Source organism: Aspergillus caelatus (assembly GCF_009193585.1).
Source record: "Aspergillus caelatus strain CBS 763.97 unplaced genomic scaffold BDV27scaffold_73, whole genome shotgun sequence".
In the NCBI taxonomy this organism is placed as follows: domain Eukaryota; kingdom Fungi; phylum Ascomycota; class Eurotiomycetes; order Eurotiales; family Aspergillaceae; genus Aspergillus; species Aspergillus caelatus.
In genome coordinates, this window is record NW_022475336.1 from 1 (window position 1) to 25,675 (window position 25,675).

Sequence of the window (25,675 nt, forward strand, 5' to 3'; positions counted from 1 at the left end):
AAAAAAAAAAAAAAAAGGTGAGGAGCCCCACGGCAGCCCCTCCAAAGCCGGACCCCAGCACACCGGTTGACGCCATAGGATTCAGGCCATTGTTTGTCTGCCCACCTTCAGCGTCATCAGCCCCTCCGCGACTCCCGTTGTCTTTTTCCCTCCGTTTCTCTCCCAGCCATCCATTCTTCGTGGACATTCGTCTTGGTGACTATCTCTTATAATCAGGTAAGCCTTTCTCGGGTCGAGCTCAATCATTCTATGGTTCTTCTTTTCTCGATTCCTTGCTGTTGAGAGCTTCCCCGCACTGACACCAGCTATCTCTGCTGTAGAATTTCAAGAAGCAAAAGCCATCACCATGCCGGCTTTCTCACAGGCTACCGATCTCTCCGCCTGGAAGGAGCTCCAGGAGCACCACACTGCTGTTGGTCGTAACATTGTCCTGAAGGAGGCTTTCGAGAAGGACCCTCAGCGCTTCGAGAAGTTCAGCCGTACCTTCAAGAACACTGTGGACAACTCGGATATCCTCTTCGATTTCTCTAAGAACTTCCTCACCGAGGAGACCCTCTCCCTTCTGGTCAAGCTGGCTAAGGAGGCCAATGTCGAGGAGCTCCGCGATGCTATGTTCAAGGGTGAGCACATCAACTTCACTGAGGATCGTGCTGTCTACCACGCTGCTCTCCGCAATGTCTCCAATGAGCCTATGCAGGTCGATGGCAAGAGCGTTGTCGAGGATGTGAACTCCGTGCTGGAGCATATGAAGGAGTTCTCCGAGCAAGTCCGCAGTGGTGAGTGGAAGGGTTACACTGGCAAGAAGATTGACACCATTATCAACATTGGTATCGGTGGTTCTGATCTGTAAGTTTTCGCCCTGAAGCTTCAAAGCCCCAGAAGTCACTAACAGCTGTTATAGTGGTCCAGTTATGGTCACCGAGGCCCTCAAGCCATATGGTGCTCCGGGCATGAAACTGCACTTTGTCTCCAACATTGATGGAACTCACATTGCCGAGGCTCTCAAGGACTCCAACCCTGAAACTACCCTCTTCCTGATCGCTTCCAAGACCTTCACCACTGCAGAGACCACTACCAACGCGAACAGCGCCAAGAAGTGGTTCCTCGAAACTGCCAAGGATGAATCTCATATCGCCAAGCACTTTGTTGCCCTTTCCACCAACGAGGCCGAGGTCACCAAGTTTGGCATTGACAAGAAGAACATGTTCGGCTTCGAATCCTGGGTGGGTGGTCGCTACTCCGTCTGGAGCGCCATCGGTCTCTCCGTTGCCCTCTACATCGGTTACGACAACTTCCACCAGTTCTTGGCTGGTGCCCAAGCCATGGACAAGCACTTCCGCGAAGCTCCCTTGGAGCAGAACATTCCCGCCATTGGCGGTTTGTTGAGTGTGTGGTACAGTGACTTCTTCGGTGCCCAGACTCACCTGGTTGCGCCTTTCGATCAGTACCTGCACCGGTTCCCCGCCTACCTGCAGCAGCTCTCCATGGAGAGCAACGGCAAGGCCATTACCCGCTCTGGTGAATACGTCAAGTACACCACCGGCCCCATCCTGTTTGGCGAGCCTGCCACCAACGCCCAGCACAGCTTCTTCCAGTTGCTCCACCAGGGCACCAAGCTTATCCCGTCGGACTTTATCATGGCTGCTGAGTCCCACAACCCTGTTGAGGGTGGCAAGCACCAGCGCATGCTTGCATCCAACTTCCTTGCTCAGTCTGAGGCCTTGATGGTCGGTAAGACCCCCGAGCAGGTCAAGACTGAAGGTGCCCCCGACAACTTGGTCCCCCACAAGACCTTCCTTGGAAACCGCCCCACCACTTCTATTCTGGCTCAGAAGATCACTCCCTCCACTCTTGGAGCTTTGATCGCATACTACGAGCACCTCACCTTCACTGAGGGTGCTGTCTGGAACATCAACTCCTTCGATCAGTGGGGTGTGGAGCTGGGCAAGGTTCTTGCCAAGAAGATCCAGCAGGAGCTGGAGACCTCTGGCGCTGGCGCTGGTCACGATGCTTCAACCAGTGGTCTGCTGGCCGCCTTCAAGCAGAAGGCCAATCTGGCATAGGTGTTGAGACAAAAGGAGTATAATATTTCCATATTGATGAGGACATGAAGAGTCACCTTTCTGTTAATTAGTCACATCCCATTGAATGAGACATGTGTAGTAATTTTCAAAAATATTCGCCTCTTTTTTAAATCTATGATTTAAAAATGGGATCAATTGTTGCGGTCAAAAGAGATAGAGAAGGAGACGGTGTAGCTTATTTATTGCATGGAGCCGGAACTTGTTTTCCAAAGTTGGCAAGATTGGCCCAAGTCGGCCTTAGTTCCCTTGGATGTGCGGCTCGCCACCGTGTCCCTTCTCTGCAACTTTTCGACTCGACATCATAAAGCGAGCCTATCCGCCTAGCCGGCGGGCTATGAGTGTTTAACATGCCATTTGTAAAGGGTGGACTTGCTCAATTGTTCAATGCGGTCTCCTATTATGGACTGATCTCATCTTTGGCGGTGCAGGTTGCTGCAGGAGGCAACTCGGCGAGTGCCTCTCAAGGTGGATATTTTCACGGACAGCCCATGCCGGTTACATGCCTGAATCGGACAATGTGAGTGTGAACAATGATAATAAGTAATTCCGAACCTAGTGTGGAGGAGACTTAAGTTCGTGTGTTTTGGTGCGATATGACTTGTCGATAGATGCTAACGCTTACTCCGGTTTTTAGTGACTCCGGCGAACATGTAATGCTTCCCCGCGCTGATTGAGGATTTCAATCGATTGCCTGTCTAGCGCTAACGTTAAATCTCTAGATTACCGACAGTCTCGGCAAACTCCAATACATTCCATTCCCAACCTGCAAGGAGACCTCCCTCCCCCTCGCCCTTCGTTACGGTGTTACGGAGACAGTTAATTGCACCATTGACAACGTTTCCGATGAGCTTTACCACCTCCTTGAGTATTATGTCCACTCTGATGTGCCGATGAACTGCCGCGTGCCTACGGCACCCCTCTTGCCGCCCACATCTTCGCGTTCGGATGACAAGGCACATGAAGGCGAGGCCGTAGGCACCGAGCTTTCTGCTCTTGGTGAGGAAGGCCCTCCGTATACTCCAATTACCTTTGCGCTGCAGGGGACGTTGCAGCGCAGTCATCTTCATATCTGGACAGATATGAATGTGCTCATGCACAACATCGTCTCGACGCCAAAGAAGAATAAACGGAAGGCCAAGAAAGCAGCGCCGGGATATGCTGTGGCTGGTACTGCATACTCGGTTCCTGAGTTCGAATTGTCCTTTCTCAATGGCAAGAAGAAGGTTTCCGATGAGGAGAAGGAGGCAGCTGCAGTGGCCGAGGCTGCTCGTGAGCCTTGGACAGCGGGGCATGGCACGAAAGTCGTTCGTGAGCAGCCTCTCACCTTCACTTTTCATGTGAGTTGGGTTGAAGGTGGAGGAGGCATCGGATGGCCAGCCCGGGGGTCTGCTGCTAGCGAGTTGTCGGGCGGAACAGGTTTCTTCTCGAAGCTGTTTTTCTTCGTTCTAGCTGCATCATTGGGAGCAGCCATGGCCTTGTATTGGGAACGGACTCGGCGACGGGGCTGGCGAGGCGATGGGATTCTCGGTATTCCATCTCGGGGAAAGGGGTCGGTTGGCGTTATGTATGGGAATGGCGGAAAATCAAATGGTTATGGGGGGTATTCCGCCAGCAACGTCTCGATGACAGGGAACGGAGGAGGGTATGGGTACGGGGGGTTCACAGCTGGGAAGAAAGATTAGACTGCGGTAGATATAGACGTATCTAGTACTGACAGTAACTGGATAAAGATCCCATTCTGATTGTAGCCAGCTAACTCCGAGTACTAATCAAGTGACATAGTATACATGACAGAAAGAACATCCACTGCAGGTGAGCAGGATAGCAGGCGACCGCCTTTCGACCTCAACGATGGCGACCTTTGCAATCCCATTTTATATACACCCCCATACCAGCCGTAATGATACACCATTAAAGACTAAACGCAATTACCATCCCTGAGCTCTCATCTTCTCGATCCGACTAACAGTCTTCTGGAAAGAGAACTTGAACAGCTTCCGCCACCTTTCCATCCTCAAGTTCTTCCTCACTTGTCCCCGTCTGACGTGGAACTTTTGACCATTGGCCTGGTACCGGACCCTATTCGCTGTGCAGGTCGCCTGCAATATCCTCAGCGCGGAGGCCAAATCTGTGCCCTTCTCCGGCTCAACATGCACCTGACGACCAAGAGTAGGTCCCAGCTTCAGCTCCACCCGTCGCACGGGGTTCCGGTAGTTTTCTGTTTCCGCGGACATGCCGACCGCGCGGGAGAGCGAGAGGGGGTCTTCGGAAGGACGGTTCCGCAGTGAGCCATCGGCAGCGGATTCGCGATTGTTGATGTTTAGTTTTGAAAGGATTTCGTCGAAGTCGGAGGGGGCTTGCGTTGCGGTCTGGGTCTGAGTCTTCGTGGGTTCCGAAGGTTTGCTCGCATAACTGCGGACGGAGGATCTGTTCATGAATTGGGTCGCAAGGAGACCTGGTTGTTGCTTGTAGAGAAGAGATGTCGGCCTCGAACGGAGGCAGCGGGTTAGGGAGCGCATCTCCATTGTGATTGAGGTGTCGAGGTGAGGCTTTTCACGTGGAATTAAAAGGATCTCTCAGTTCCGGTCTCCTCGATGAGCCTTCTCGAGTTTTCAGGGATCGTAATGGCGGTAATGGAGCCGGTTGAGTTGCGGTGTTGAAATCTCCGGATGCTTTAGCTCCAAATTTCCAGATCGGAATCTGTGCCCACGTGACCCGGTATTATGTTACATACTTCTACACAGCGGCGGTCTTTTTCTTCTGGGATTTCACTATATTAGAATTTCCTCCTCTTGGGAACTGATATCGGTCGTTGCAGTTGCATCATAGATACTTCTGGCTTCATTAGATCTAAAAATTCTAGACTCCTCGGTCACCTACTATTTACAATGTCCTCCATCACCATCGCAACTCTTCCCCACATGAGTCGGGATGCCCTCTCAGCCTTACTTCTTTCCACCAGTACTCCCAGTAAACTGGCTATCGTCGATGTTCGGGACTCTGGTCCGTAATACTTCTCAGATAATTTCATACCCCTATCTACGTCCTATAATCTAACCAATAAAACCAGACCACGTCGGCGGCCACATCTTCTCCTCAACCTGGGTCCCAAGCTCTTCACTCGACGTCCGTCTGCCCGAGCTCATCCGCACGCTGAAGGACAAAGAAAAGGTCGTGTTCCACTGTGCCCTCAGCCAACAGCGTGGCCCATCCGCTGCGCTGCGCTATGCCCGCGAACGGGAACGTGTTTTGGGCGCTGAGGAGAGCCAGAAGCAGGAAGTCTTTGTGTTGGAGGGTGGGTTTGTACAATGGCAGGAGAAGTATGGCAAGGATACGAGGTTGACGGAGGCGTATGTGGAGGATATTTGGCAGGAGTATTGAGTTGTTTGACTCTGGGGCACCTAGCTTGGGCTACTTTTTTTTTTTTTCTTTTTTCTTTTTATTCCCTTGTTTTATTTTTATGAATGGTTAGAGTTGTGCATGGGAGATACCCGGTTAGAGATTCAAAATAGATCGGCTTGGTTTTGTTTGTTGGGGTTGGCGTAGATGACATAGAGTGTCGAGTTCTCGTGTTTGTTTCCTTGTCTTTGTTTTCTCTCATCCTCTTTGTTGGTTATGCAAAGATCAAGTCTTGTTATGTATGCCTAAAGCATATTAACTACATGTTCGCATTACTGCAAAGCCAGTGGGAGAACACCATGTGGATTTGAACTGATAACAACGGGATACAGAGTGTGGGGGGAGCTGCACAGTCAATTGCATTGCATGTCTTGCTGTCTGTTGGCCGATGGTGTGCCAAGTGGCATAAATAAGTATGAGAACTGTTGGCTTTCTCTCTCTCTCTCTCTCTCTCTCACTAATGAATAAATGTGATGTGTCTTAGCCCGTGACAGGGATCCAATTCCAACGGCGATCATGTGGTCCAAACTCCCAAGACTGCGGAGTAATCGACAACTGACCAACAGACCTCCTCCTCCATTCAATAATAATCAGGCATGTCTAGGGGATCATACGTCGCTAAAAAGATACCGACATATTCCAGTTGCCGCCAGCCTGCTGCGGCAGCGCATGAGAGAAATGCATGTCAGCCAATGGCCTCCTGCTAGTACAATGCATTTGCGAACCGTGCTTGCGTGTGAATGAGGCTGGGGTGGGGTAAAAGACAGGTATAAAAGCGCTTCTTTGCCCATTCGAGTCCGGAATGATTTGTCGTCCAAGTAAGATTTATATTTAGAGTTGGTCGCACGCCAATACTAGTTGGAATTTCTTCTCTTTGTCTCTTAAGACATGGCCCTCAATGAAAACCCATCGTTGGCGAACCAGTCGGCACCGGCCAAAAAGATCAGATGTTTACGCTGTAAAAAGGATACCTTCAAGTCTGCTATAGGGCTTGCAAAACATCAAGATGCCCTAGGTCACCACCACGTTGTTTGTCCCGTATGCAACAAGGAGTTTGGCACCGAGAAAGGCCGGGATGATCACCAAAGATCATCCCACGACCGACGCCGGGCATCAAGGAGGAAGAAGAAGAAGAAGAAGGAGGAGGAGGCTATTCCTAACTTAGTGCCCTCCGCACAAGGCTCTTCTACGCAGCAAGAACAACAGCAGGGTAATCAACAAGTGCAGTATCAGGAGCAACTGCAGCAAGAAGAAGAACCACAACAACAACACGTCCAGTTGTTCGTTGAGAAATGTGTAGAGAAGACAGCTATCGGTAGGGCATAGTATTCTTAGATACGCTAGGTGAAAGCCGCTAATCGCAATCAGCTTTCTCCCATACTAGCAGTAGTACCACACTACACGAACATTTGGAGAATACTGAACCTGTTAGTGGCTTTCTGAATGAAGTGCGACTATACTATAACGGTAACTTCTTTATGACCCTCACTCCTGCAGAACAAGAACTTGTATACGCGGATCTTCTCACAAAGTGTCACTCGCCTGTTCGTCTTCATAAGCAGGGTTATACCATGGCAAGTCAGGCACAAGATAATCAGGCGAATCCGAAGAAAGCTACTGTTGCAAGAAATCGCTTTCTGGAAACGCCCATATTGAACCTGTACGGCACGAGAAGAGCCGTCGTCCTTGATTGCGAAATGGTTCAGGTTAGAAGATGGCAAAGAGAAGTCGCCTTTCTTAGCGCCGTTGACTTCCTCACCGGGGAAGTTCTCATTAACAACTACGTCCGGCCGACGGGAAAGGTGACTGACTGGACGACTAGGATCAGCGGCATAACGCCAGCCACAATGGCCGAGGCTGTAGCAAGAGGGCAAGCACTTGATGGATGGCAGTCCGCGCGACAGGAACTATACAAATACATTGATGCTCAAACCGTCCTCATTGGTCACTCCCTTAATCATGACCTGGACGTCCTCGGGATATACCACTCGCGAGTTGTTGACTCGGTGATATTAGCTAGCGAAGCTGTGTTTGGTTATGCCTCTGCGTTTAAGCGTCTTTATAGTCTAAAGACACTGTCGGAGGCGTTTTTGAAACTACAAATCCAGGCGGATAATCGTCCCCACGTGTGCTTGGAAGACACATTCGCGACGCGAGATGTGGTCCTGTCGTTTTTGCGGAATCCCGAAGACCTAGAAGTGTGGGCTGAAAATGCGAAGGCTAAGTATGACGCACAGCAAGAACAACTCGAAGCTAGAAGGCGTGAAAAGAAAGATCAGAAGCCGAAGAAAGCAGCAAAGCAACAGCCGGCAACTGCAAAACAGCCATCAACATCCCGTGGACCTCTAGGGAATGCGTCCCAGTTGCTGGTTTTTGAGGAATCTTCCGGTATAGAGGGATACGATGGATACGACGAGTCTGAAACACTTCGGTGGTCAGACATCGCAGAGGCTTGCGGATGGCCCCATCCTGATACAGGGTACGATCCCTGGTCAGATTGAAACATTTCTCCGAGATTTAATCGATGCCTTTGTGCATATGTCCGCGGTATCTTGCATGTAATGCTGCGCGGCATCACAATATTTTACAGAGATTTGACTAAGTTTTCTATTTACCTTCCTTCTAATTTCAATTTTCATATGAGGCGCTGTCATGACTTTCTTCTATCTTAATTTTTTGGGAGTGGACATCCTGTAATTTACTGAACTCCGAGGTTTAAGCCTCTTGCCCTTTTGTTTGTCATTTCTTTTTGTTGATTATACTTTTCTTGGAAGATCTACAAGAGATTTAGGGGGCTTTAAGCATGGACTTCCAAGATGTTATACTCAATAATGGTTCTTCACGGCACTATAAATGCTGGAAACTATGATTGGGTGCTAGTTTCAAACCTATGCGGTTTTGGGGAGTTCGTCCGAAGAAGAACCCAAATATCAGGGCACCCGTTGATCGGGTTTCATTCACCGGGTAAGCTAAGCAAAACCCTAACGGCAACACGATAACATCCCCGAGACCCTTGCCTCGGTAGGGCCTCATCAGGGACAATGGCCGTAGGGTTCGGTATCTGATCTGCCACTGATCGCTGCCTCAGCCGGGGACATGCCCCGAGAAGTGGTCCCCTGGCTAACGCTAGTGGTCACTCTGAAACACCGCTGCATTCTACCTATCAAACCGCTAAATCAAGCATGATGTTTTCGATAGAACGATGACCTGGGGCGTTGAGCGACAAAGGATTCCAGTTGAGATGACACTGGATGCCGAAGTATACCCTGTTGGCTGGCATCGGTAGTGCTTTGACTATATATAGACGGCCAATTCATCCCAAGATGCTGTATACCAGAGTACTACTCCAGACTCAGACACAGTCATTCACACACTTAACCGGCTACCATGAACCTCCGCCTGTTGACTCTTGCTCTCGCTACTGTGGCGGCTGCAAGCCCAGTAGACATACAGGAACGCCAGCGTATGTGGGAATCTTACGATAACCTCCCACTTGAGTGAACTTCTCTTGCTAACCATGTTTGGCTTGAGCAGTCTCCGGCGGTAATGAGCTGCGAGATGGCTCTTGCAAGCCGATTACCTTCATCTTTGCCCGTGCTTCCACAGAGCCAGGACTTCTCGTGAGTCCCAACCCTGATCATTACGGTTACGCCAAATACTAACATACTTTCTACTAGGGAATATCAACCGGTCCCGCAGTCTGCAATGGCTTAAAGATGGCCAAAGCAGGCCAAGTAGCTTGCCAGGGTGTTGGACCCAAGTACACGGCAGATCTCCCATCAAATGCTCTGCCTGAGAACACATCCCCAGCTGCCATCCAAGAGGCACAAGACCTGTTCCAGCAGGCCGTCACCAAATGCCCCGACACCCAAATCGTCGCCGGTGGATATAGGTCCGTTGCCCAACCCCAAACTGACCCACCACAACCAACACAGTAGTGTAACTAACTCCAACGAAACAGCCAAGGCACAGCAGTGATGGATGACTCCATCAAGCGCCTGCCAGACAACGTGAAGGAGAAGATCAAGGGTGTCGTGCTCTTCGGCTACACCCGTAACGCGCAAGAACATGGTCAGATCGCCAACTTCCCCAAGGACAAAGTCAAGATCTACTGTGCCATGGGCGACATGGTCTGTGATGGCACGTTAATCGTGGGCCCCGCCCATTTCACTTACCTTGGTAACACCGGCGAAGCAACTCAGTTCCTGCTGGGTAAGCTGAGTGCTTCGTCTTCGTCTTCTTCCGCTTCTTCGGGTACTTCGTCCGCATCGACGTCCGCTGCTGCTGACTCTTCTTCGTCTTCGTCTTCCTCCTCGTCGCCTCCTTTTGGGAACCTTGGTAATCTCTTTGGTGGATTCTAGGTTATGGTTATGACTTGTCACTCTTATGTGTCTGCTTTTTATGTCGCGATAACGTTTTTGATTTTTGGTTTTGGTTTATGCTTTTGAACCTATGTGAACTGGAGTGAGGATTAGATGTTATTGTTTTTGGATATGTTATAACTCACTGAATTGAATTCTGCTTCGAGTATAGCCGTTTAATTCAGCTCACACAGCTTCCCTAGACCTCCCATATAAACACAGAGATGCATCGCAAAGGCCGGCCGGGAGTCTTCTGACAGTGATCTCTTCTAACCGTTATGCGAACAGTATTCATACACTAGAGTTCTTAAAAACTTATCCAAGAACAGCCATTCCTACTCTTTTCCAACCACAAACAGTTCTTCAGTTCCTAGTACCTCTATATCATGCTATATCTAAATTACAACAAAATCTATATTACAATCCTCAGCAACCCCAAGGACAACCACCACCACAGAGCACTCTAGAATTGAATTCCACCACCAAACCCAACCGGCCTCCTCTTGCCCTCATTCTCTGGCACAATAGCCATGAATTTATAAATCTTACCCATACCACCACCCCCCTTCTCCACCAAGCGCTGCCACCCACTTTCCAATGTTTTTCTCTTCTCCTCGTCCTTCTCATGTTTAAGCAACTGCTGCATACGCTCTGCAATGCCCATCGTCTGCAGGAAATCTCCCTGCTCAACAGGCCCATGCACCTCTACCCCCTCACTCCCCTCAATTGCCGCCTCCGCCAACGCCGTGAAATCCACATCAGCACTCACATCCACCTGCCCCGGCGCCGACAACGGCGGAACCTTGCGATGATGCTGGATACCCCGGAGGGAGTTCACAGGAATGGTATTCATAGTCCCATAGTCCATGATCAGGGCCGCGCCCGAGGGGACGCGCTTCGCCGGAGCCGGCTGTGCAGATGCTGCACCCCGGGAACTGGTGCGCGGGGGCTGCGAGGCGCCGCCGATGCGACGGGCAAAATCCGATGCGTAGATGCGGCTTTCGGGGCTGATTTCGATGGTTGAGCCTGCTTGGGATTTTAGGGCGCGGTAGCGCGGGGAGATCTCGGGGATGACGAGGGAGGATGGGGTTGAGGCTTTTGCGAGGGTGAGTTTGAATTCGGGTTCGTTGGGGAGGTTTTCGTCGATTGCTTTCGGGTTCAGGGTGACCATTAGTTCGCGCCATTGAGGGGTGTTGGCGGGTTTGAGGGGTTTGTGGAGTTTTGTTGGGCCGGTGGGTGTCATTATTGTGTCTGCGGATTGCGGGGGTTGGTTTTCTGGGGAGGGGGGGATGGATTCGAAGGCGTGGATGGGGAGGGCATCGAAGAATTCGTGGGCGATTATGAAGGGCGTTTTATCTTCTTCTGTTGGTTTTTTTGGGATGTGTTAGTGGGTGGTTCTTTTTTTGGTTGGAGATGGGGGAGTTGGGTTGGGGGTGCGAACCGTGTGGGAGGAGTCGGATGTCTTCTACCCAGATTACAGGGACGTTGAAGTATTTGCAGGTGCTTTTGTGCCCGATGTCTGTTTCTTCCATTGTGGCGTCGCCGCAGAGACGTTGTTTTTGGACTTCCCTTAGGGTGGGACTGGCTTCGACTAGGTAGATTGCTTCAATGCTTGAGGTGAAACTTTTGAAGTTCCTGAATGTCTGTGATATGACACCAGTGGTCAGTATGGGGTTATTTGCCTCCCTCTATCTTTGCTAGAGAGAGAAGAGAGGATGAGGTAGACTTACACGCAACATATCATCCATCAACGTTCCTTTACCAGGACCAACCTCCATCAACTGCACCCCACTACTCTTTCGTCCCTGCGCCATCCATTCCGCAATCGTCCATATTCCGACTAATTCGCCGAACACCTGCGAAATCTCAGGCGAGGTAACGAAGTCGCCTTTCTTGCCGAATACCTCTCCGTCGCCTGCGGGTCTGGTCGTGTAGTAGCCGCCTTCCGGGGAGGTGAGGACCTGGCGCATGAATGCTGCGATGGGGATGGGTCCTGTTACCTGGGGCGAACGTTAGCTGGTTTCTGATGGGTACTTGGGATTGGTTGGGAGCTGAATACTTTAATAGCATCCGCAAGTGTGCGCGCCAGTGGCGTGGACCATTGTCGGGTTTCATAAGTTGAGGACCATCGCTGTGATGATTTTAGGACGAGTGACCGTTTGGGATGATTCCTGATCAATTGCGTCAGGGCGCGCCGGGCTCCATGGTTCATTTTGGGGCACCGAGCCTTTGAGTCCGTAGATTTCGGATTATCAGGAGGGAGAGTATTAGCTTAGAATTATTAAAGGTTGTATTGGAAGTATGGCTGAAGTATATTGCTTGTTCTCCAAATCTTCTCCGCAAAAGTTCCGATGCACGTGATCGGTCTTATCATATCATATCAGTTTCGCCCAAAAAAAAGTACGATTGTCTATCATTACATCCCGATGTCTTGAATGAAGTAATATAACCGGGAGTGTCCAAACCCGGAATTTCAATTGATATTCTTACATATGACGGTTATTTAAGATCCGAAGATTGAAATGCTGTTATCGAAACACTCGACCGTAATCTACCGCTGCCTCCGGCCCCGGTTATTTCTCGGATTCCGTGGCGGCGCATCGACCATCATTTGATCACTGTAGAGACCCTGCTCGTTTGAATGTAGAGCTTGGTTCATGTTGTTACCCGCGTTTCGATTTCCTCGGAAGTTGCGCCGATTACTGCGGTTCCCGGAGGCATCCTCGCGACCAGTTGCTTGGTTCTGTCCACCGAACCCAAAGCTTCCGTCTTGAACAGCAGAATCCGCTCCACGATGTAACATGCGCTTACGGTTTTCTTGTTCTCGAAGGTCGTTGAAAGAGTTCTGGGCGCCCGCAGAACGCTCGAATAGATCCTGGCCCTGGGATCCGGCGCCGGCTGATTTCAGACGCATCGACAGGATTCTGCCATCCGCCTATATTATGTATTAGTGACGCTGAAAAAACCACCGTATCCGCGTAGCAAACTAACCCTCTGGTTGTGGAAATTGGCAATCGCGCTCTCCGCTGCCCATTTCTCTGCAAACGTCACCTCCGCAGTAACCGTAGGATGCTGCGAGGTAACCCAGCAACGCAAGATATTTCCCGTCACAGGCTCCAAAGCCGATTGAATATCTGCAGCGGTAGTGCCCGGTGCGAAATTGCTTCCGACGACGACAAATGGTCCCGACCCTGCGCCTTTGATGGAAAGGCCGACAGGGCCATCACGAACTGTTGCTTGTCCACTCGCGGGGTTCAAAGCAGACATCAGGCGATCTTCATCGGGGCGACGCTTCTTTCCGGGTTTCGCGTTCGAAGCGGTGACTCGTGCTGGTGCTGACGGCGTCCGGGTGGCCTTTTTAGGCTTGGAGGGGACAGGTGCAGAACGCTAGGTAATAACGCATTGAAATCAGTTCTCTCTGTCGGAGGATGGCGCAATAGTTCGTAATTATCGTTTACCTTGGCTACGCCAATTCGACTTGCCAGACTCCCTTGTGTCGCATGTTGCGCCTTGTTACCGGCGCCCGGAGCGCTCGTCCTTCTGTTCTTTCCCAGGATGCTATTGGCTAGTTCCTCATTCTTTCTCTTTTGGCGATCTTAAAAGAGAGAAGCAATAATTAATAAGTCAATAAAATCAGAAGGAACAGCTTTGGACAACTGGAAGTTTACCAGCTTTAATGATCTCATTGAAGGAGACTGCTTGCTGGCCGGCAGCCATGATGACGGAAGGGACAGAACGCCGATAGCTGGTCGGGCGATTAAGCGGATGGATACTGTAGAGGAAAGGAGTCAAAGAAAAGGTGTAACCAGAATGCCAAAATGTCGAAAGGTAGACCAGCAAAATTCCGGGGACCGAAATTGATCGAGAGGTTGTAAGAAGGATGAGGCTGACCGAAGGAAAGAAAAAGGTTGTATCGAAGCTTTGCGACGGACGTCGGTATTGTATTGTATTGGAAGCTTACTTCAACACGACAACATTATTTGGCGGGTGTGTCACAACACCAGCCGAAACCCTTGGATAGCCACATCACTTGAATTGAGCACTAGATGAGCAAACCAAATCGTGATGCCCCGCTACCTTTCCAGCTCAAAGTCTCTGATTAAGAAGTAGATGATCGAGTTTTTCATAGTCACATCTGTTGGAAATCTCGCAATGCAACAACCACAATATATCCACCATAACTGCTAGTCACGATGCGCCAAAGGGCAAACATTGAGTTGAAGACCTAACGCACCCCACCGATCGCACCTGCTGGCAGTGAATTCCAGTGAATGGATCCTTGCCTGTCCAACCCTACTGCACTTAGTACTACAAGTACTAGTACTAGCAGTATTGCCACACACAATGTCCAATCAACAATGCATGTGGCTGTCTCGTACCTGCCTTGATTGGGATCAAGGACCGCGACCCCTACTTCTTACAGCTGGTGGCCTGTTCAATTCCTGAAGAGGCTTCTCATGTCACAAGGGCCGGTCTCACTCAATCCCTAGATCGCCAATTCTTGGGACTCTTAACGCATACTGAGTCTGCTTGTTTCAGTTGACAATAACATCATGAAAATCAACTTGCCTGATATGGCAACAGACAATCAGGGCTGCAGTGAAAGCAGACGCCGCCAAGTATTCTCATTTTCGGTCACTCTTCGCCCCTCAATAGCAAGAAGAGCCAGGTACACTAGCTGATTCCTTTGCGCGCAACGCGAATCTAATGGCATGCTAGGATTGTAAGACCTCCTGCTCCTCCACCACCATCGTGTGAGGAAAGCGCTCATTATCCGGTCTTTAACCCTCTTGATCCTCGACATAATCCTGCCGTTGTTACATCTTCATGGAATAGGGGTGGCTATTATACCTCTCAGAATACCAACCTCGAAAGCCCGGTAAGCTGGGTACAGAGTCTGTCCAAACGGTCTCTTCGGAGAGCACGCTCAGGACTTATAGCTCTGAGAATGGGAATGCAGAGGCGGGTCTCTATCTTCGGTACAAATCGCACCGCTAATATACCTCGAGCTTGGCCTTCATCTGATGCCACAGAGGGTTCCTCGGACCAGCAGGATGACGCCTCCTTCCCATCAACAATTTCTGAAGCCAGCACAGAGGAAGACTCTGATTTTGGAACTCATCTGCATCGAACAGAGTGCAACGACGCTTCTTCGCTGAGTTGTAATGTGGATAAATGCTTGGACAACTGGCCATTCTCTGTCACGATTACTGATCTCAATCCCTTCCAGGAACTGACTGAAGGATATTGGCCGCCTGGCCTCTTTCTCACCGAGGCGGCACATAGTATCTTTCCGAGGGACTCGACTGAGGGAAATAATGGGTTAGGATTGCAGATTTCGAGGGAACTGACTACTGGGGACTATATCCAATTGGACGACCTTTTCATGAACGAGTCAGATTCTGAATCAGGGGACTCTCTTCCCAGGCTCAGCCGTTCATCCAAGAGCCTCCCTGAACCTGGCTGTTCTCAAATAACAGGTGCCGAGGCCGAGGCCGAGCCCTCGCATTTAACCATCTTGACACCATTGTCCAACAACATACTGGCACCAGCATTCCTTCGAGACCCAAATATCAATGGGAACACCTCTCAGATCATGTCCCCTTTACCTTCCCCCAGCTTGCCTAGAACCCCAACACCAGATGGACAGCCATCTGGCCGATTCTATGCGTCCAGGGCTCCTCAGGTGTCTAACGCTGCGTTGGTAGTGGAGTCCCGTGGACTGATCGATCGAGTCAGCGGCTACAGCGATAATAGTATGAGTAGGATGGAAGGCGAGGTTGAAGATCAAGTCCTAGGACCAGCCATTTACCACGAGTCTTCCCCAGACCTACAAGCAGAGCCTAGCCACTCAGATTGTCAATCAACCACAGAAGACGCCCAGACACAAGATATCCCCGAATCCGGGACAAATGACAACCTATCAAGCGACCCGGTTTGCGCAGCGCCAACTTCAAGCTTGGGTCTCGCAGATGCGACATCTGAAATGCACACCGATGATGATCATCATTCTCCGCCGCATCCATCAGGCGACTCAGGTGGGTTGGGGTGTAGCGACTTTACAGGGGAACAAACACCATGGTCAGCCCGCCCCAGCGAAGAGGTTACGGTAACGGACTTCACATCTGTGTCGAATAATCTATGGACGCCTATCGAAAATGGTGATCTTGCATCATTGCTATCCTTCACAGACGAATACTTTTTCGTTGATGGCAAAACCAGTGGTCACCCCGATAGGGGAGATAATCCTACAAAGACAGAACGGAGCATCATCAGCGATGGAAGCTTGTATAATGAACTAGGTCACGATCGTAGCCCATCAGCGGGAACGCTAGATGTTCCAGAGATAATTGGACCCGGGAGACCTATCCATATTCAACCCCCTCGGCCATATCGAGTAGAGCGAGATGCTAGTGACGACTCCGTCGATGAATATCTTCTCACGTATCCAATGTATCAACGACGCTATTTCCCTTGATGCTTGACGGCCTCAACCGTTCATCTACCGTTCTGACTGCGTACAATCGTTCAGTGGTAATTTTTGTACGGAAGCATATGCTGTACGGCCATTGGAATATGTATGAACTGCATTGTTAAAGGGATTCATATACTTATCTTCCAGCCCAGCGGTTTATAATTTGGCTTTGAGGCGTTTTTCAAAGTTGCCACTCCTTTACGACCCAGTCTTGTTGGTATAGCCACCATTTCCGATTAGAGAATTGGATATTGTGGGACCGGAGGATTCTACAAGCCAACGAAGGACTCCAATATTATATGAATATTCCAACTTCCGTGACTTCGTTATGTGCACAGGCCAGGTAATAATCATCCCAAGCGTAGAGTAAAACCTGCCCCAGTTTCCCCACTGTCACCACTTGACTGGCCGCCAAATACGCTGGCAAAGTCAAGTCTGGGAGCCTCCTGGCCTCGCTTTGGTGCTTCGGGCGTCTGCCGTCGCCTCCGTTTCTCCATTCCTGCTTTCGACGGGAACGTAGGAAACATCTCCTTCGGCTTTGGACGGGGGTCTTCACGGAAATACGGATGCGAAAGACATTCCTGCGTCGTCGGTCGCGAGCTTGGATTCAAGGCCAGGAGCGAAGAAAGCAGCTGGAGACCGGCATTTGTCAAAAAGGGAAACTTTGAACGTGGCAGAAGAGGCGGGTTCCCCGATGGAGCTGAAGTCTGCGGAAGACGGAGAGACTTCGCATTGGGAAGAGAACGAAAGCCAGGCCATGTCTGTGGTGTCGGGGGGCCAGTCAAAGCAAAGATCTAATTCCCATCAGTACGAATTTAACGGTATTTACCGCCACGGAGATTCAGGGAAATGAAGTATAACCCGTACCTTAGACACCTGATCAACCTCATTCTTTCCCTGCAGCAGGGGCTCCTTGGTGAGCAATTCCCCGAAGATGCACCCGATACTCCACATATCAATTTCAGTGCCGTACTTCTCCGCTCCCAGCAACAGCTCCGGGGATCGATACCATAGCGTCACGACCAGCTGCGTCAACTTTGGTGGCGGATCGCCATAGTACCGGGCCATACCGAAATCGGCGATCTTGATTTCGCCCCGGTTGTTCATTAAAAGGTTTGAGGTCTTCAGGTCACGGTGCATGATCCATTGGGAGTGGAGAAAGTCGAGACCCGAGAGGACCTGGGAGAGGAGAGTTTTGATTTCCGATGGGAGGAATGGCTCTCGCATGTCGTCGAGGAGCGTCTTCAGGTCGTGTTCGAGAAAGTCCATGACTAGGAAAACACTGTTTTATGCGGTGATCGGGGGCAGGAGGGTTTGTCCTCGCACCCCCGGGCTTTGGGGTTAATTTTCTGTATCTGAACTTTCCAGGTCCTGGGGGGATAGGGAGTGCGAAGGGGTGAATTGGCTTTGATACAGAAGGGGGGAAACGCACTCATCCATTTTAGTTCCGATGACGATTTCACGGAGAAAGACAATATTTGGATGACGAGCCTCCAAGAGGGTTTGAATCTCCCGTAAGCCCGTTACGGGGAATCCATCCGGGGAGTTGTCCATCTTGAGCTTTTTGAGGGCGACTATTTCGCCCGTTGTGATATCCTTGGCTCTACTCACCCATCCGTATGAGCCCTCCTCTATATGATTCAATCGCTCGAAGTTGTCCACATGCCGACTGGGACCCCATTCCTGGGTAGGGAACTGTAGTATATTCGATGGGTTTTCTTGTGGTTTGGATGGTTCAACCTGGACGTCGGTCGTGGTGGTGTCGGGATCATTGGAGAGTCGGCGACGTTTCTTGGGAGGTGCTTCTGTGTCATTGTTTGCGGCTTCGCGTTGTCGGGCAGCTTCTTCGGCCTGTTGCTGCTCGAGCTGACGTTGTTTCTCGGCTTTGGCGCGTCGTTTCTCTTCCTTTTCGCGTTTGCGTTGCGCAATGATCGCTTCGGCTTCTGGGTCTTCATCCGCCCAGCGGGATTTGGAAGACATCTTTCTGCAATTGGAGGGGGGTGATTAAGATTATTAATTCGATACTGGAGTGTGATGGAAGCTCCGGAGTCGGGAAGCTTCCATGTGGAGGTTGGTTTCGGACTTGCGTGCCTGAGGTTCTCGGAAACGGTAATTTAATTGGAGGGATGACGCTATCAGCATTTCGATGCCGATTTCAAATCCCCCGCTTTGTTCCGCGGGGCTTCTGCTATTTTTTTTCTTTCTACACGGTTATTTATTAATCTCTGTGACTCAACGATTGTTACGATTTTTATATACCTGATTCCATCTTGCTATATTCTTTGCGCGGCGAGTGATTCACGTCCCAAACGTACACCATGATTGAACCCTTCCAGGTCAGTTTGTTCCGCTCTATACCGTGGATAGCAAGTATATTATAAATCAGGGCTAAATGTTCAATCAGACCACCTTCGCGGTCCCAATGACCTGCGAGGGCTGCGTGAAAGATATCTCCAGTACCCTAAACAAGCTCGACGGTATTTAATTTTCCTCGTCTCATAGATTGTCTGTTTGTCCGGGCTAATTGGTTGGCGTCGTTCCCCAGGAATCAACAAAGTCGATGCCAGTCTGAAAGACCAGCTCGTATTTATCGAAGGCACGGCGCCACCCAGTTCCATCGTTTCCGCGATTCAGGCTACGGGCCGTGATGCGATTCTACGGGGTAGTGGGACCTCCAACAGTACGTCTCTCTCCGTTCATCCTTGTTTCATTTGCCGCCGGGCATCTGCCTGGTCCTTGGGGCTGTGCTAAGATTCACTCACCAGGTTCCGCTGTTTGCATTCTGGAGACGCATGCGAATTCGGTCCCGAATAAGATCCGTGGATTGGCGCGTATGGTGCAGGTCTCGTCCAACATGACGCTTGTAGATCTGACCATTAACGGGCTGGCGCCGGGCAAATACTGGGCAACAGTGCGCGAGGCCGGAGATATTTCACAGGGAGCCGCGTCTACCGGAGGCATCTGGGAGGCATTGAAGGCTACGGTGTTGGGATCGGAGGCGTCCAAGGAGCCACGCGGAGTGTTTGGGACGGTGGATGTGGACGAGAAGGGACGAGGCAATGTCTTCTTGGACCGACCATTGGCTGTTTGGGAAATGATTGGACGGAGTATGGTGGTGTCGAAGAGCAAAGAGGGTCCATTCCGAAAGGAAGACCCGGATACATTGGTTGGGGTGATTGCTCGGAGTGCGGGTGTGTGGGATAATGATAAGATGGTGTGTTCCTGCTCCGGGAAGAATGTGTGGCAGGAGCGTCAGGAACAGGTATCTCAGGGGATGGTTTAAGTTTTATTCTTTTTTTTTTTTCTCCCTTTCTATTTTTTGGGCATCTATTTGACGCCCCTTCTGACCCATTCACACATTGACTTTGTGACTGGAGAGGCGGGAGCTGCTCTAACTTTTCTTATTTTTTAAGTTGTGATACCTACTTGTCGTGAGATGATGTCAGTGATGTGTCGTATGTGAATGAATCTGCATGAGGCTAGACGTGATGCTGTTGGGACCTAAATTGTTAGACGAACGGGCAGGATTGTGATTCCATTAAATCCATCGATCAGTGCGCTGGAAGTGGAACTATAGATAGACGGTGAAGGAGGAGAAAAGACACCTAGGGTATCAACTCACCACCTGATCATAGTAAGTAAGTAGTGGAAAATAGTGGGTAAAAAAAAAAAGGAAAGGGCTAATATAAATTCCACGACGGAAACCCCGCTATTGGATGTAAGGACATAAAATTGCAACGGTCACGAAGCATCGTTGGATCCTGCCACGCGTGATTATCTAAATAAATTTCCTGCGTTAAATCAATGCTCGGCAAGGAATTCCAGGCGGAATTGTGCTAGTTGACGGAAATTGATTGATAGAAAGTGAGGGATTGAGTCGAAGCGCCGTGGCGGGGCGACAAAGTATATTCTTGCCAATCTCATATCAGGTTTCCTCGGAGTATTTCTCATTCGTTTGCGGGACAGCAGTCGCGAAGGGAATTCATTGAGTAACGATCTTATGATCTGGTCGGGTACTAGCACTTAACAATCTTCCATAGGATTGTTGTACGTACTGCACCTCGGGAGGGTGTTATTAATCAATGAGAACATTCCCTGTGTTGTTCGAATCTCCGCCATGGCTTGTCGGGACGGCCTTTTAATATATCCAATACTACAGTACAGCTACTAGTAGTAGTACTAGTAGTAGGTATAGTAAATAGTATGCCAGGTAAAGGAATAATAGAAATGAATTAGTATGAAAAAAAAAGGTGTGAATATTGCGGTGGTCACCAATGAAGGAGGTGGATTGAGGGATCTTCCCTGCAATGTGATGAAGTTTCCCCTGCAGGGGACCAATCAGCAACCCGGATCCCAGCTAGGGATCCCAGTCGTTGCAGCTGCAGCCATTCAGGTCAACGCTTGCTTGACGCCCCTCGCCAGGAACTTCAACTGGCTGGTCAAATTGAATGGGGGGTTTATTTTTATATTCGCGACTCCCTTGGCAGTCCTTCGTCCTTCCCCTCCTTTCTGCCCTTCGGCGCTTCGAATCGGATCTATTGGTACTCCTAACTATCTAAGTATAGTATCGACCACTTTCAATGCTTTGCCTTGCTGCTGCATACTCTGCACGCTAGTCTTCATATGTGCTCTCTGCCACGGATTTTCCCTGTCCTTGCCTTTTTTTTTTTTTTTTCCGTTCCCAGCTGGGTGAATCTGCTCTCCTTGACTTCATACATCTTATAGTGGCCACTTCATAGACTCAAGGTTCTCGACTGCACATAATACTATCGATAGAAGCCGTGAAGAATACTCACCAGGGTAGACGAATTGATCTAGCCACCGCATTATCTATCTATCATCCTTGCGTCTGCTTGTCATAGTCACTAGTTGGCCATTCAACGACCCTGGTCACCCATGATCTAAATATATATCCGATCTATCTCCCCACCAAACCAGACTAACTCCTCTGCATTACCGTACGCTTGGACTATCACTGGCTCCATCGCGGGACAATACTCCCTGGCTCACCGACTGAGAAAGTTCCTAGCACGCTTTTATCCTTTCGTGGCACAAACCGGGTCTCTCGACCTGCTGGTCCCATCACTATCCCTGCGTCTGCGTGGTTAACTTGCAGTGGTTGGTTTCTTGGCCATTAGTATATATCCGCTGCTACCTGAGCACTCCGCGAGAGTTGTCCGAGTCTACTAGTCAGCAACCCCTGGGCTGTACCTCTGTCTGTGACCCTGTCTACCATCACACCGACCCGGTTGTCAGGTGAGGGAACGACCAGGCCTCAGGAGATCTAGAGAGGTACCAGTAATCCCTCGGATAGCTGGAGTAATGTCTCTCAAACAGGTATACACCGCAGTGCTCGGAAAGTGGCTACAGATGCTTACCAAGACGACCAGGAAATTGAGACGTGGGTGCAAGCCCTCGAACACTATGACCGTCAAGAATACGACGAAGCCCTCCGGGTCTTTGACCTGATTGCCGACACATCTAAGATCTTCTTTAACTGTGGCGTGATCTATGCAACCCTAGGGGAGCATGAGAAGGCGGTATGTGCCGAAGTCTGACCTGTACGACGCGGTGCTGACAACTGCAGGTCGAGTGTTACCAGCGGGCCGTCAGTCTAGACCAATACCTCGCCATTGCGTACTTCCAAGAAGGTGTCTCCAACTTTCTTCTGGGCGACTTCGAAGAGGCATTGGCCAACTTCAATGATACCTTACTCTACCTCCGAGGCAATACATCCATTGACTATGAGCAACTGGGCCTGAAGTTCCGTCTATATTCATGTGAAGTTCTGTTTAATCGTGGTCTGTGTTACATATACCTGCAGCAACTAGGGCCTGGGATCCAGGACTTAGAGTATGCGGCAAAGGAGAAGGTTACGCCGGACCATGGTGTCATCGACGATGCCATCCGAGAACGAGCAGAGGTATGTCAAAGCCCAAGATTGGTCTCCTATCTGTATTGACTGAATAGGGTTACACGGTGTTTTCAATCCCCGTAGGGGTTCTTTATCGACCAAATGAGGCCAAGGTCAAGAACCTCAAGACCAAGGATTACCTCGGCAAGGCACGGTTGATCGCTGCATCGGATCGTAGCGGTGTTCCTTTCCAGCCAGGTGACATTATCAGAACCCAGTCCGGTCTAGAGAGTCGAGCCCCCCCAGAAAGTCTCTACGCAGCCAGCAAACTAGTACAACGAAACATCACGAGAAGTCGTCAGCACTCAGAGCCACCCCTGAACCGCAATTTATTTCCCCCGACACCACCACCAGATGCCGACAAAAGCAGCATCGGCAGCCCCCCTAGTAGTTCGGGGATGAACGGTCGACCAGGCTCCATCCGCGCGGCTCGTCCGCCGCGCCTCGATCTGGACCGGCCGGGCGCTCACCCTCCCGGATGCAGAGTTGATACCACACCGGAGAAGCCACGGATCGGGACTACACGCACGGCATCAGAGCCGCGGGGGCCACCCCAGCTACATCACCGCGCGTCTCAAGGTGAATTCACAGTCCACCGAGAAATGGGGCATCGACGGGGAGCAAGTGACACAGGCTTCCAGGGCCCACCGAAGAAGATGTATGGAGAGGATATGTACAACGGGTATTCTCGTCCGACTGTGGTCGTCAATGGAGGTCGAAGGGGCATGCCCCGTCAGCGGGAGCGGTACATTGATGAAGAAGAAGAGTATGCTAGCGAAGCAGAGGAAGGCGGAGCAGACGGCGACTTCGAAATTGTCGAATCACGACGCCGAACACGATCACCAAATCGAGGGTCAAGGCGAGCCAACTCGCGCCGGCCGGAGGTGCGCAGGTTCCGGGTCAAGGTACATGCCGTGGAAGACACACGGTACATTATTATCGGACCGACGACCGGCTTTAGCGAGTTCGAAATGAAGATCCGGGATAAGTTTGGCTTCCGCTCTCTGTTGAAGGTTCGGATGCAGGACGAAGGGGATATGATCACGATGGTGGACCAAGAAGATTTGGATCTTCTGTTTAGTTCTGCCCGTGAAAGTGCAATAAGGGAGGGGAGTGAAATGGGGAAGATGGAGGTAGGTCTTTACCCTTCCGAGTTCGCGGACCTTAACTGACCATAGCAGATATGGGTTGAAGAACGATCTATGATTTGATGACCTGGTGTTGGTGTTGGCGTTGGCTGGTCGCATTGGACTGCATGGCATGTTATACCCTTCGATGACGCATGTATATACACGATTATGATAATGCATTTTTGTACAAACCTTTGTGACTGGTAACTATATTTAAATACTAACGGCAACCATAAGTAAGGAGTCCACACAGAGAAGATAGCAAGTATATAGCCTGACCTCAAGTGAGCCAATAAGTTCATTAACTTCAATTACTGTAAGAAGTCTACAGTGTTAAGGGAAAAAAAAAAAAAAAAAAAGACAACTAGAGAGAATCCACTAGTGTAAACCATATAGGCACTAGAATCCCACCAGAAAATACGAATATTGCTGTCTTGACATGTGATTTCATAGAAACTTAAAGGGCATTCAATCTTATTAATTATTTAAATACGCTGAGCAACTGTTTATTATCTACAAGATCTCTCTCCGGCGTGCCACTAAACGTGAAAGCAATTCTTAGCTACGAATAAGCGAGGAAAATGGCCATTGTCCCTAGCCATCCAATAATGAAACAGTCACTATATATAGCCGCAAGCGTTGTCTTAGGACTCAACATAGAAGTCATGGCAACTTTCATAAGTTTGCTTGTTCCCGCTGGCATACCAATACCACTGTATCACGCAATTGCCGGCCTGGCTACACGTTGAACCGAGAGAGCCCGGAATGGTCACGTTGTAGTCAACTATCCCGATAGACACAGGGCAGACAGGTTAGAAGAAATTTGATCCGTGGGGGCAAAACAGTACGTACTATCATCACGGGGTGGGCCCGAGAGATGGTCTGGCCAGTTATCCCAAGAGCGGAGCGGCTCGCCGATGATCTCGTTTGTGGCCGTGTTAACGATCGATACGTTCTTCCTTACGTATAAGCCATTGAACTTCAGGAGCTGGGAGAAAGGGCGGGAGCTTACAGCGTAACCGGGATGGTGACCGGCAATCAAGTTGATGTGGAAGTAGAGAACTTCGCCAGCCTTGAGAACCTGGACATTATCGGTATTATCTTCGAACTGATAACCTCTGCAAAGGAAGGCATTGCATTTGTAGTCGGTGTCGGTTTCCTGTACAGCGTTCTCTATAGGGCCGGCAATGTCTGATGCTTGCCTTGTCACCATTCCTTTCCTATAGATGATCTGGAATATACTAACCACTCTCGAGGACGTCCACGACAGCTGAACCGCACGCGGCTTCATGAGCTGGACCCGTCTATTGGATAAACTTTTAGCATGTCTTGAAATAAAGATGGCAGAATTACGTACTTTGCGAGGAGGGGGATCCTCTACAACGGCGTGCCCGTAGACGCCTGATATAACAGCGAGCAGGGCAAGTTTAGTTACGGGGAAAATCATCTCCAGGTCAGCTCTGGATGACTATAACAGATCGATATAACTGTCTTATGTCTTTACGAGAGAAGTGGTAATACACACCTTCTGGCCTCCATACTTATATTTACTAAGGTGGTGCGGGAGACACCAAATTGTAACGCTAAGACTGGTGAACAACATTTCGTGGATGAATTGTAACTATACATTTCTTCCATAAAATAATGTTTACCCGCGAATCACATCATGCATGGTATATACTACTCGTCCTCGTAGCTGTTTGAGAACCCATTCGCTCTTGGGGACTTGAAGTCGGAGAAAACAGGTGATCAGGGATAGCACTATAATTTCCCATAGAATGAGGGCATGCTTCTAACCCGTGACACAATCAGTGATCAATTTAATCCCTGTTTCCATATACTAATATTAATAGTCTTGGCTTTGTTAGATTACCCCAACTTTCGCTATTGCGATGCCTAGCAGTTGCTCATTGCAGGATTTGCATGAAACACTCCCGGAGATGCTTTTTTGCTCCAACGACGTCGTCCTCCTCATCCCGGAAGCACGGCCCGCGCCGGCAGAGATGTCAACCAAATAGACCACTGGACCCTACTATGATATGTCTGGTACATGTGCTGATCTTCTGTTCTCGCCCAATATTTTAATATATAGCTTTCAATCTGAATTGCTTTTCAGAGTTCTCAGGTTGCGCTCCGTGGTCAATTCGGAAATTGAACTTCAAATGCCGTGATCGTCATTGCTAGCTTCCTGCCATTGGAGGGGAAATATGGTATGGATTGCTTGGCTTATGGGAGCATTCACACAGTTTGTGTATGGAGGCAGGCTCATGAAGGGAATTGGGTCTTTACGAAATATGAAGAAAAACGTCAAA

The 25,675-nt window shown here is 49.9% G+C and overlaps 13 protein-coding genes across 13 annotated transcripts; 8 read left to right on the plus strand and 5 right to left on the minus strand.

Annotated features, from left to right (window-relative positions):
* Window positions 1-91: 91 nt before the first annotated feature.
* Window positions 92-2,095, plus strand: BDV27DRAFT_106414 (glucose-6-phosphate isomerase). The gene is made up of 3 exons (XM_032064405.1): window positions 92-216; window positions 321-846; window positions 902-2,095. The coding sequence occupies exons 2-3, from the start codon at window positions 347-349 to the stop codon at window positions 2,061-2,063; spliced, it is 1,662 nt and encodes a 553-aa protein (XP_031928262.1). The 5' UTR covers window positions 92-216; window positions 321-346; the 3' UTR covers window positions 2,064-2,095.
* A 181-nt stretch (window positions 2,096-2,276) lies between these two features.
* BDV27DRAFT_127239 (uncharacterized protein) lies at window positions 2,277-3,826 on the plus strand. The gene is made up of 3 exons (XM_032066720.1): window positions 2,277-2,601; window positions 2,719-2,734; window positions 2,804-3,826. The coding sequence occupies exons 1-3, from the start codon at window positions 2,432-2,434 to the stop codon at window positions 3,764-3,766; spliced, it is 1,149 nt and encodes a 382-aa protein (XP_031928263.1). The 5' UTR covers window positions 2,277-2,431; the 3' UTR covers window positions 3,767-3,826.
* On the minus strand, window positions 3,806-4,802 carry BDV27DRAFT_127240 (mitochondrial 37S ribosomal protein bS21m). Its single transcript, XM_032066721.1, has one exon. The coding sequence runs from the start codon at window positions 4,607-4,609 to the stop codon at window positions 4,013-4,015; it is 597 nt and encodes a 198-aa protein (XP_031928264.1). The 5' UTR covers window positions 4,610-4,802; the 3' UTR covers window positions 3,806-4,012.
* Window positions 4,803-4,892: 90 nt separating this feature from the next.
* On the plus strand, window positions 4,893-5,512 carry BDV27DRAFT_127241 (phosphatase YCH1). Its single transcript, XM_032066722.1, has 2 exons — window positions 4,893-5,087; window positions 5,155-5,512. Exons 1-2 carry the CDS (start codon window positions 4,973-4,975, stop codon window positions 5,463-5,465), a joined length of 426 nt encoding a protein of 141 aa, XP_031928265.1. The 5' UTR covers window positions 4,893-4,972; the 3' UTR covers window positions 5,466-5,512.
* A 512-nt stretch (window positions 5,513-6,024) lies between these two features.
* BDV27DRAFT_106439 (ribonuclease H-like domain-containing protein) lies at window positions 6,025-8,157 on the plus strand. Its single transcript, XM_032064406.1, has 2 exons — window positions 6,025-6,798; window positions 6,852-8,157. The coding sequence occupies exons 1-2, from the start codon at window positions 6,372-6,374 to the stop codon at window positions 7,982-7,984; spliced, it is 1,560 nt and encodes a 519-aa protein (XP_031928266.1). The 5' UTR covers window positions 6,025-6,371; the 3' UTR covers window positions 7,985-8,157.
* Window positions 8,158-8,693: 536 nt separating this feature from the next.
* BDV27DRAFT_106441 (cutinase family protein) lies at window positions 8,694-10,011 on the plus strand. The gene is made up of 4 exons (XM_032064407.1): window positions 8,694-8,946; window positions 9,018-9,103; window positions 9,161-9,375; window positions 9,445-10,011. Exons 1-4 carry the CDS (start codon window positions 8,871-8,873, stop codon window positions 9,842-9,844), a joined length of 777 nt encoding a protein of 258 aa, XP_031928267.1. The 5' UTR covers window positions 8,694-8,870; the 3' UTR covers window positions 9,845-10,011.
* A 203-nt stretch (window positions 10,012-10,214) lies between these two features.
* Window positions 10,215-12,127, minus strand: BDV27DRAFT_106450 (class I SAM-dependent methyltransferase). The gene is made up of 4 exons (XM_032064408.1): window positions 11,904-12,127; window positions 11,575-11,844; window positions 11,286-11,487; window positions 10,215-11,206 (listed from the first exon to the last, which is right to left on the minus strand). Exons 1-4 carry the CDS (start codon window positions 12,054-12,056, stop codon window positions 10,308-10,310), a joined length of 1,524 nt encoding a protein of 507 aa, XP_031928268.1. The 5' UTR covers window positions 12,057-12,127; the 3' UTR covers window positions 10,215-10,307.
* A 24-nt stretch (window positions 12,128-12,151) lies between these two features.
* On the minus strand, window positions 12,152-13,770 carry BDV27DRAFT_127248 (uncharacterized protein). The gene is made up of 4 exons (XM_032066723.1): window positions 13,513-13,770; window positions 13,303-13,439; window positions 12,836-13,231; window positions 12,152-12,779 (listed from the first exon to the last, which is right to left on the minus strand). The coding sequence occupies exons 1-4, from the start codon at window positions 13,559-13,561 to the stop codon at window positions 12,396-12,398; spliced, it is 966 nt and encodes a 321-aa protein (XP_031928269.1). The 5' UTR covers window positions 13,562-13,770; the 3' UTR covers window positions 12,152-12,395.
* A 418-nt stretch (window positions 13,771-14,188) lies between these two features.
* BDV27DRAFT_144625 (uncharacterized protein) lies at window positions 14,189-16,322 on the plus strand (the record flags this gene model as incomplete). The annotated part of the gene is made up of 2 exons (XM_032070284.1): window positions 14,189-14,208; window positions 14,564-16,322. 2 exons carry the CDS (start codon window positions 14,189-14,191, stop codon window positions 16,320-16,322), a joined length of 1,779 nt encoding a protein of 592 aa, XP_031928270.1.
* Window positions 16,323-16,669: 347 nt separating this feature from the next.
* Window positions 16,670-18,299, minus strand: BDV27DRAFT_144626 (kinase-like domain-containing protein; the record flags this gene model as incomplete). The annotated part of the gene is made up of 3 exons (XM_032070285.1): window positions 16,670-17,113; window positions 17,187-17,601; window positions 17,752-18,299. The coding sequence occupies 3 exons, from the start codon at window positions 18,297-18,299 to the stop codon at window positions 16,670-16,672; spliced, it is 1,407 nt and encodes a 468-aa protein (XP_031928271.1).
* Window positions 18,300-18,486: 187 nt separating this feature from the next.
* On the plus strand, window positions 18,487-20,079 carry BDV27DRAFT_106493 (copper chaperone CCS1). The gene is made up of 4 exons (XM_032064409.1): window positions 18,487-18,655; window positions 18,724-18,796; window positions 18,865-18,999; window positions 19,085-20,079. The coding sequence occupies exons 1-4, from the start codon at window positions 18,638-18,640 to the stop codon at window positions 19,600-19,602; spliced, it is 744 nt and encodes a 247-aa protein (XP_031928272.1). The 5' UTR covers window positions 18,487-18,637; the 3' UTR covers window positions 19,603-20,079.
* A 912-nt stretch (window positions 20,080-20,991) lies between these two features.
* BDV27DRAFT_127260 (putative PB1 domain protein) lies at window positions 20,992-23,563 on the plus strand. The gene is made up of 5 exons (XM_032066724.1): window positions 20,992-21,656; window positions 21,710-21,859; window positions 21,907-22,242; window positions 22,290-23,366; window positions 23,415-23,563. The coding sequence occupies exons 1-5, from the start codon at window positions 21,642-21,644 to the stop codon at window positions 23,442-23,444; spliced, it is 1,608 nt and encodes a 535-aa protein (XP_031928273.1). The 5' UTR covers window positions 20,992-21,641; the 3' UTR covers window positions 23,445-23,563.
* A 444-nt stretch (window positions 23,564-24,007) lies between these two features.
* Window positions 24,008-24,810, minus strand: BDV27DRAFT_144629 (uncharacterized protein; the record flags this gene model as incomplete). The annotated part of the gene is made up of 5 exons (XM_032070286.1): window positions 24,008-24,147; window positions 24,216-24,318; window positions 24,376-24,554; window positions 24,610-24,667; window positions 24,721-24,810. 5 exons carry the CDS (start codon window positions 24,808-24,810, stop codon window positions 24,008-24,010), a joined length of 570 nt encoding a protein of 189 aa, XP_031928274.1.
* Window positions 24,811-25,675: the final 865 nt, after the last annotated feature.

Bases quoted from the DNA above. Each gene is read 5' to 3' on its own strand.
- BDV27DRAFT_106414 (XM_032064405.1), top strand. From the start codon at position 347: ATGCCGGCTTTCTCACAGGCTACCGATCTCTCCGCCTGGAAGGAGCTC. The intron at 847-901 runs GTAAGTTTTCGC...CAGCTGTTATAG, and splicing joins GGTATCGGTGGTTCTGATCT to TGGTCCAGTTATGGTCACCG.
- BDV27DRAFT_106439 (XM_032064406.1), top strand. From the start codon at position 6,372: ATGGCCCTCAATGAAAACCCATCGTTGGCGAACCAGTCGGCACCGGCC. The intron at 6,799-6,851 runs GTAGGGCATAGT...AATCGCAATCAG, and splicing joins TGTAGAGAAGACAGCTATCG to CTTTCTCCCATACTAGCAGT.
- BDV27DRAFT_106450 (XM_032064408.1), bottom strand. From the start codon at position 12,056: ATGAACCATGGAGCCCGGCGCGCCCTGACGCAATTGATCAGGAATCAT. The intron at 11,845-11,903 runs GTATTCAGCTCC...CGTTCGCCCCAG, and splicing joins CACTTGCGGATGCTATTAAA to GTAACAGGACCCATCCCCAT. The intron at 11,488-11,574 runs GTAAGTCTACCT...GTCATATCACAG, and splicing joins TGATGGATGATATGTTGCGT to ACATTCAGGAACTTCAAAAG.
- BDV27DRAFT_127248 (XM_032066723.1), bottom strand. From the start codon at position 13,561: ATGGCTGCCGGCCAGCAAGCAGTCTCCTTCAATGAGATCATTAAAGCT. The intron at 13,232-13,302 runs GTAAACGATAAT...GTTATTACCTAG, and splicing joins GTCGAATTGGCGTAGCCAAG to CGTTCTGCACCTGTCCCCTC. The intron at 12,780-12,835 runs GTTAGTTTGCTA...TACATAATATAG, and splicing joins CCAATTTCCACAACCAGAGG to GCGGATGGCAGAATCCTGTC.
- BDV27DRAFT_127241 (XM_032066722.1), top strand. From the start codon at position 4,973: ATGTCCTCCATCACCATCGCAACTCTTCCCCACATGAGTCGGGATGCC. The intron at 5,088-5,154 runs GTCCGTAATACT...CAATAAAACCAG, and splicing joins CGTCGATGTTCGGGACTCTG to ACCACGTCGGCGGCCACATC.
- BDV27DRAFT_127239 (XM_032066720.1), top strand. From the start codon at position 2,432: ATGCCATTTGTAAAGGGTGGACTTGCTCAATTGTTCAATGCGGTCTCC.
- BDV27DRAFT_106441 (XM_032064407.1), top strand. From the start codon at position 8,871: ATGAACCTCCGCCTGTTGACTCTTGCTCTCGCTACTGTGGCGGCTGCA. The intron at 9,104-9,160 runs GTGAGTCCCAAC...ACTTTCTACTAG, and splicing joins CCACAGAGCCAGGACTTCTC to GGAATATCAACCGGTCCCGC. The intron at 9,376-9,444 runs GTCCGTTGCCCA...CCAACGAAACAG, and splicing joins ATCGTCGCCGGTGGATATAG to CCAAGGCACAGCAGTGATGG.
- BDV27DRAFT_127260 (XM_032066724.1), top strand. The intron at 22,243-22,289 runs GTATGTCAAAGC...TTGACTGAATAG, and splicing joins CCATCCGAGAACGAGCAGAG to GGTTACACGGTGTTTTCAAT. The intron at 23,367-23,414 runs GTAGGTCTTTAC...TGACCATAGCAG, and splicing joins GTGAAATGGGGAAGATGGAG to ATATGGGTTGAAGAACGATC.
- BDV27DRAFT_127240 (XM_032066721.1), bottom strand. From the start codon at position 4,609: ATGGAGATGCGCTCCCTAACCCGCTGCCTCCGTTCGAGGCCGACATCT.
- BDV27DRAFT_106493 (XM_032064409.1), top strand. The intron at 18,797-18,864 runs GTATTTAATTTT...GTCGTTCCCCAG, and splicing joins TACCCTAAACAAGCTCGACG to GAATCAACAAAGTCGATGCC. The intron at 19,000-19,084 runs GTACGTCTCTCT...TTCACTCACCAG, and splicing joins GGGTAGTGGGACCTCCAACA to GTTCCGCTGTTTGCATTCTG.